Genomic DNA, 8,148 nt, shown 5'->3' on the forward strand with positions numbered 1-8,148 from the left:
GAGAATTCTATCATTTCATGGTTGCCAAGGCCAAGACAGCCCCACCAGATAATAATATAAGAGTGAACTGTCTCTCTTCGCACTGGCTTTTCTACTGGCCTCACATATGTTGAACAAGAACACCATCTGCTTATCCAAAGCGAAGAAGACCAGACCTGTTGACGTATCTTTTCAAGAACTTTATTATGAACCACAACTTACATCAGCAATGCTTTCACCCATATTGTCAAAGCCTCAAAAACTGACAGCCTTTCAGTATCAGTATGGACCTATGTATATGCATCATCAAATTGATTTATACTCAATAATGCTGATGTTGAATATGATATAGTAATACTCTGATATCATTCTTTATGGTTTATTTTTGATATTTCAGGGTGTATTGTCCTCGCAACTGTATGCAGGCAAATCCACACTACGCTCGTGTCATTGGAACACAAATTTATTCTGATGTAAGTATAGCGATTTACATTGCATTATATAATGAAATATAAAATCCTATGAAAAGGTATAATATAAAGATAATAAGATATAATATAGAGATCCAGTTTTCCTCCATATGCTGATTTTTTACACAGTCTTTTCAGAAGTTCTTTTTCAGGGGTTTCCATTTAATTTAATAATGTTCAGCTGCTGAAGATATGGAAAGTTATTTGAAAACTCAGTGTAGACTGCAGTAGTCTCTGGACCCATATTTTCTTTTTTTTAATCAAAATTCCCACTGATTTGTTCAGTATTGGCAGTGTATACTCATTTAAACACTTGCTTTTTAGACCCTGATGCAACCATAATTTCTGTCAGATTAAACTAGCCAAGAAAAATTATTCTGAAAATAAATGTCCACAGTCTCATTATTTTGGATATTTCTTAGCTGTGTAGATAGCTAAATATTTGCAGCAGGATTTTGATATATTTGTGTAAAGTATCTCACGTTGTCATATTATTTTAACAGACTAATATTGTTTGGGTTTTTTTCGTTCTGTTTCCCAGTCAACTTTTTTTTCCTGTCTTTTCTTCATCATGTTTAGTCCTGAAGTGGGTAGAAATAATGAAAGTTCTTTTTTATGCCTCTTGTTTCTCATCTCTATATGGAGAAGCCGGGATGTAGTGGCAGAGAGACCACTTCACATTTTTGCCAGTTAACTGTATGTTTTAACTGTCTTTTAGCTGTCATAAGGAATAGTATGGCAACCAGCTGGGTCAGATGATGATTTTCACTACTTTCCAGCACTTTGAAATGTGTGAAAATAATATACAAATATTTATTCATCATGATTTTGATACTAACTAATGTCCATTAGATTACCTGAGTAACTTGTCCTGAAAATACTCTTGTCCGTGAGTAGTGTTACATGTGGAATTAATTCAGGAATTAAATTGATTTGTGCATGTGGAACTGGGTCCTTAATGTGTATAAGGGGGGCAGTGAAAATAGATTCAGTGAAAGTCCATTTTGTGGAAAACGATTTTCTTTCAGTCCTGTGGTTGCAATCAAAGGTTACAGCCAAAGTTTCCCACTGAGTTAGGAAAGACTGTTGTAGGAGAAAGAAGGCCCATTTCTGTTTAACTTAAACACAAGAACATCTCAGAATATGTGTTTGCTTTGGTAGATTACTTTAATTAGTATTATAGGGTTATGCTTTAAAATTATTTTAGATGTACTATCTCATTATTCATCTCCATTGTATAGAAATGTGTGCAGCCATACTGCTTTTAGGAAAAAATGGACATAAATACAGGTAAGAAACCAGGGATGGGAGTCATCTTACCAACTTCAGATGCTGCCAGGGTAGATATCTACACTGAAGGTGCTATTCTAGGTTATGTTTATAGTAGTTTGTAGTACATACAGTGTAGTGGTAAAGGAAATAAATAGGCATCTGCAGAATTCATTTGACCTTTCGGAGTGTCTACCTCAGTATGAGATGAATTGCCTAAGAGAGATGTCTATTCCTTTCCATTTCCTCCAGAGGGGTCCTAGGGCACCTAGCTCAAACAGATGTGTTTACCTATATTTATATAAATGTTCCCACTGATGATATCAGCATTATGTGATTTTCCACAATGTTCCTTTGTTGCTAACATTTAAATTATTTTAAACTAAGATACTTTTTATTGAAATTTTCACTAAATAATATAATATAATATTGGGTATTTTGTGCATTATAATTTATTACTGAACTAGTTTCAGGTGAAGAATTTATAGAGAATAATCTATTTAATAAGTGTTAAATTGTCTTCTGCAATTTTTCATGTATTCACAGACATATTTGTTTGTAGATATAGAGAATTCATTTGACCACTTGTCATAGCAAATGTATTTGAAATTGCAGTCCATGATCTACTTGGTTGATTCCACAAAACAGATGTTTTTTTGTGACATTCCTGCAGATTCTTTTGTTTCAAAAATGCATATATATGTGTGTGGATGTATGCATATGCACATGACTATTTATTTGCACTAGTGCTTAGGCCACTTGCATTCGGTAAATGAAGAAGATGTTGCAGAGATATTAAGACAAAAATCAAATAACATTAATAGATGTTACTAATGCAAAAAGATATGTTTACAAGAACGTTTTTGTAGTATTCATGAGAATCTAGTTAAACTTTTCCTTTTCTGGCTTTGGTCTAATCAGACATTCATTCTTAAACTCATTTCATATTTTACGGCAACTTCTTTTCTTCCCTGTTCCTGAGAAGGGTTGTTCTCTGGTTTATCAGTAGTACCCCACAGAACTTTTACCCGTTTTTTCCTCCCATTCTTTTTTTCCTTTGACATTGCAATGACTGTCCCTCACTCAACTGAAACAAAAAAACCCATTATTTCATCCTCCATTCTTCCAGTCTGCTAGCTATTGTCTCTTTGTCTGTGGCTCATATGGTTCATACAGCCAGCATCTATAAACTTATGTATGTGGGGAGTTTTCACGTAATACCCATCCCCCTGTGCTCTTATACCTTCTATTTTTTCAGCTGATCTCCCTTTGTTTCACTTGTCTTGAGGTAGGTTGCAAGCTCTTTAAAACAAAAGTCTCTCTTATTCTGAGTTTATGGTACAATTAGTTTCTTTTCTGAATAGACCTATTATGGTATGAATAAGAACTGTAGTGTGTGTTGTTCTCAGCAGACAGAAGTACAAATTACTCATTCTGCATATTGCCCAAACGCATTGCCACCTTTGTGCTTTGTGTCTCTGCTGGCCCCACTGCTAAGTTTCCACATGGCAATGCTTTGTCTTGTTGGGAGACCAGGAAAAAAAGAAAGTTTCCTCCTATCTTATGCTGAAGGGTTAGTTCCACCTTTCAACTTTGGTTAATTCATTTTGTCTAAAACTTTTTGAGTCTTATTTCTGGAATTTCAGAATCGTGTCATGTTGACAAGCATTTTAACAGTATGTGTATTTTTAAAGCACTTTTCAATATAACTGCATTTATGAAATAAAATAAAAACCTTCCCAAGAACTGAGTCATGTCAGGCCCAATGTGATTATCTGAACTCTGTTCGAAATGATCTTGTAGCACCTGCCTGTACAAAGATTGTCCTTTGTTATTGCTGTTAGTCCCTGGATTATCAAGGTACCAAAATAACAAACATTTTCATATAGAGAAGGAGAGGCTACAATAGTTCAGTTGAAAGTTCTTTCACTTGCAGATTGTTTTGGTAAAATTTTATTTTAATGGACACACCTTAGATGTGTATATGGTAGAAGTTCTTAACCACATTCCAGTTGCCTTATAAGAATTTCTAAAGAGATTAAGGTTTATATTTATCCTGTTGTTTTCACAGTATGCAACATTTTCCCAAAGACAATCTCTTACCAGAAGTGACTTTACATTATGGGTGTTGATTGAGCAATTCTGCAAAAAAGTTGAGCCTCCTTTTGCGGGCTAGAGATTAACAAAGGTCTTTTATCTAAAGAATTTGATGGAGTTGTATAATTTCATACCATTTGAGGACTGTGGCCGTATTAATTTTTGTTTCAGTAACGATATATAGAAATATTTCCCTAATACTTGTGGAAAAGTATTCATAATTCTCGGCTGTGGTGAAATATAAACAATATGATGTAAAAGAGCTATTAAATAGTTCTATAGTCCCGAGATGGTGAGGGAGAGACGCTTGTGGTTAAAATGCCTTTGCAGAGTACTGCTGTGCCGTGGTAGATATTTGGTATTTTGCTGAGTAGCTGAAGAAGGAAAATAATTAAGCAGCTTGGTATTCAGATTCTATGACCTGTTAAATACTAACGAATTTCAGAAGGTTCACAGCACAGCAATAAAGCAGGGTCATATAATGCTGTATGAAATATTTATGTTAACTTAAAAATACTGCCTTATATATCCTTTGGAGTTAGCTCATCAAAATTAAAGAAACAAACACAAATCTCTGATGAAGGTTTCCAGAAAGTGGCATAAGGCTGCTACTGTAAAATACCAATAATATTCTGAAAATTCCGATAGACCTAAGTGTGAAATCCTGTTCTGCTTAAATTAACAGGAGGTTCACCTTAACAGTTCAAGGAAGTGTGATCAGGATGACATAATATTATTAAGTATAGGAAATATTATGGCATCAGTACTGGAATATGGTTCCATTTAGATGAAGATTGCCAAACCAATGAGAAGTTCTTGAAAGCTCAAAGCACATAATACTTTCTCAAAAAAATTATATTCTGTATACATTGGTAAAACTATATGCATTTATTCATCTGTATTCTTACGAGCTAATTCGTACTTATGAATTTATACTCATTTAATTGTTCATATATTCAAAAAGTATGCACATTTGTTCTCCAATCTCATCTGGAAAGCAACATCAGAATAGCAGTCTATTCTTCATCTGAAAATAGCCTCTGAGTTGGTCTCATCAATCCCACTCTTCTGACCTCTCCTTTTTCGCATATCCCATATAAGCATCTTGCCTTTAGCTTTAAAATGTTGTGCATTAGCCTAGCTGTACTTCATTGATCCAGTAACCAATTGTGGTACCACCCTAACAATGACCCTATCTTTTACTGGAAGTAGTTTCTAACAGGTAGTCAGCCTCTTCTGTCAAAATCTCCATCTCTTGACTTTTCCTTTCTTTTGTACTTGACTAGAAACTTCGAAATAACATTGGAACAGCCAGGATCTTAGCTACCCTCAAATGTAATTGTAAAGGTATCTACCTATCTAATGACGTACACAAAGTGTAGCCTTTTGGTTACTATTGCAGAGGTGACAAACTTTGATCTTTCTTTTCCCCAGTTGTACCTCTAGCATTTTTTATATCTCCAGTGTGAACTGAAAACAAGTTGCTACTGCATTATAGTACTAGTAATTAATAGTGTTCTAGTTCTTCACTGTAGTTAATTGCTTGTAAATCTTACCTTTTTTTCTTTAGACTGTAATCCTGTATTGCAGAGGACATTTTTCCCCTTGTATATTTGAAATTGCACATGATCAATCTGATCTTAAGTTACTCCCATAGTATGAGTACATAAGAGATGCTGTAATCCTAAAAATAAAGTGACTACTGGTGTTCAGGATATAATGAAAGTCTTGTAGCCCTGGGAGGAGGAGAAAAAAGTACAGAGGAGCATAAAGTGCATCCCTTCTGGCACTTTCAAAAACTGAAGCCAGCAGTGTGAAGAGAAAAACTCTAAAGCTTCTTTGCAAAAGATTCTTTGCATAAACAATTTCAAATCATTGCTCCTAGAAATATTTTAACATTAAAAGACAAACTATATGACAGTGAAACTGGCAAGTTCTGTGCTTGGAATGAGAATAGGAAAATCATTGCTATTTTAAATTCCTGATTCTATATAGCATTTAGATTACGAAATAGCTACGGTAACAGATATAAATTATTCCAACTATAACTGGAAGAAATGCAATTCTTGTTTAGATAGTGGTCTGTGTGACCAGCTATTGATATTAGTATTGACTAAGTTTTTAAGGTTGGTTGAGGAGAGACCTATTGCAGTGAAGACATTTTCCACAAAACAACTTGGCTTCAAGTGGAGATTCACTGTAGCTGGAGCTACATTTTGCTGTGCTGTGTATTGAAGATTGGGACCTACATTCTGCAGTATCTAAGAAGTTTCATTCTTCTGGCAATTAATTTTTAAAATGCTGAAAGAGTAGTAGAGGACTGCAAGTTTAAATCAATTATCTAAATGAACATTATCAAGATTGTCATTAAGCAATTCTTCTGTGCGTATTATTTATGCTACATAGGTTCATGAGAGGAATTAGCGGCCAGAGAATGTAGGTTTCACTCAGATGAAACTGCTGTTAACTTCACAGAGAATTTTGCCTGCGTAAAGTCTGTGGAATTAGACCCTGATTTAAAAATTCTTCTTTTAAAGCAATTTTGAAGCCTTTACCCCCTGACTCTATTTCCTCACTCAGAGTTAAGGAGCTAAAGCCATTAGTCTGCCATTAATCAACTGTTGTAGCTAAGGGATGATTTTAGACCTCTATCTTCTGTTTGATACTCAGATTATACTTTTAATCTAATTAGCTTTTAATATTTGCTCAAACCTGGATAGGAAATTGTGGTGTTTCCTTCGAATATGGATCATTTCACTGCTGTTTGAGGTTTTGCATCTAGAGATGGAATTATTGCAGCCTATCCCTCACCCTTGGGGTAGGACATCCTCCTAGAAATACATGACTGCAGCGTGCCTTTGCTGTTCTACAGTTCCCCTGTTTGGCTCTGGCTGGAGATTAAACTGAATCTCCTGATCTATGATAATTAATGGGACTAAGGTTTGAGTTTTACTGCCTCTCTGCTGTTGAAGTGAAGGCTGATAGAGCCTCTAATTTTGAAAGGCTCAAGAATTGAAACATGTTCCTGATCCTTGAACTGAAATAGCCTGAAATGAATGATTTTGGGGTCATGCTGCAGTAGATCTTTGAAGAGGCAGTGTCTGTACTCCTATAAATTGGCCTAATTCCTATGAAACTGATTTAAATACTGTAAGATTAATAAAATCAGTCTTGCAATAAATATAATTATTTTATGTTTCCTAGAACTTGGTTTAAATGTCTTCCCTAGTTTTCTTCTAAACAATTTTGAGATAAAAGGATGAATGAAAACTAATCTTCTCCTCATTCTTTCTTAGATATCCAGTATCTGCCGGGCAGCAGTACATGCTGGTGTAGTCCGCAACCAGGGCGGTTATGTTGATGTTATGCCAGTAGACAAAAGAAAGGTGTACGTTGCTTCCTTTCAAAATGGGATATATTCAGAAAGGTACAGAGCCCAGTTTCAAAGATTACACTTTACCCTTCACCTTGATAAGATTTACAAAGTCTTGCATTGTGTCTGTTTGTACCTGGGGCAGTGCTAGAAACCAAACAAAGAGGCCAACATGGGTGATTTACAGAGCTTGTGTAACAGCTGTGGTGACTTTGGAGAAACTGTGGTACCAGAGCTGCCTGCCTCCTCTAAGCTCATAAATCATTACTCTAAAAAGCTGCTTATGAAATAAAATAACCCTCTTGTTTACTTCGCTGGTTCTGTCGCAACTAACACAATATTTGATAAGAAAATTGCCTTTGCTTTCTTTGGGATTTTTTTAAAATTAACATTAGTGATTTATTCTGTCCAAGTTAGGGGATCTGCAATAGACAGGTACTAGTAGCTGATGCAAGTTCATTGGTTCATGATGAAATATTCATTACTGATTTACATGGTATTGAACCAGTGAGCCTGGATCATAAATAATATTAATGAGTAGTAAAAATCACAATCATTGAAATATATTTTTTAATTTCTTTTTTTTTAATGGTTTGACCGTTTTTAACAGTGTTTTTCTGAAAGACATGGAGATGCTGTGAAAGTTCATTTAGTTGTATTCAGTGTATTCATGCGTTCTATGATGACAACACATGGCTGCATGTTGCAGATTAAATTTAATGCTGGAAAGAGTTCTCCAGGTTCTAAAGGAAGAAAGAGAAATTACCTCAAAAAAAAATCTTGTACCACTCTTTTAGTCCTGTAAAGCTAAGAATGGTTGTTACCTCTAAAACTATAGGCTTTCCAAGAAATTTGTGGGGGAAAAAACCTCCAAAAGTTTCTGTGGAGAACTTGGAAGTAGAAAAAAATAAAGTATTTTTTTCTTATTTTTAATTGGGGGTGGGAGGGTGTCTTGCCTCT

General features: G+C 35.0%; 1 protein-coding gene across 1 annotated transcript in view; it reads left to right on the forward strand.

The window, feature by feature from the left end:
• Positions 1 to 376: 376 nt before the first annotated feature.
• Positions 377 to 8,148, forward strand: part of LOC104073536 (cysteine-rich secretory protein LCCL domain-containing 1-like) — a gene marked incomplete at its 5' end in the record, with an annotated part of 9,407 nt that continues 1,635 nt past the window's right edge. Inside the window, 2 exons of the mRNA XM_009573349.1 lie at positions 377 to 452; positions 7,112 to 7,242. Of these exons, the coding sequence (XP_009571644.1) occupies positions 377 to 452; positions 7,112 to 7,242 (207 nt within the window). The remainder of the gene's footprint in view (positions 453 to 7,111; positions 7,243 to 8,148) is intronic.

This window comes from Fulmarus glacialis, unplaced genomic scaffold (genome assembly GCF_000690835.1).
Source record: "Fulmarus glacialis isolate BGI_N327 unplaced genomic scaffold, ASM69083v1 scaffold7852, whole genome shotgun sequence".
Lineage (NCBI taxonomy): Eukaryota > Metazoa > Chordata > Aves > Procellariiformes > Procellariidae > Fulmarus > Fulmarus glacialis.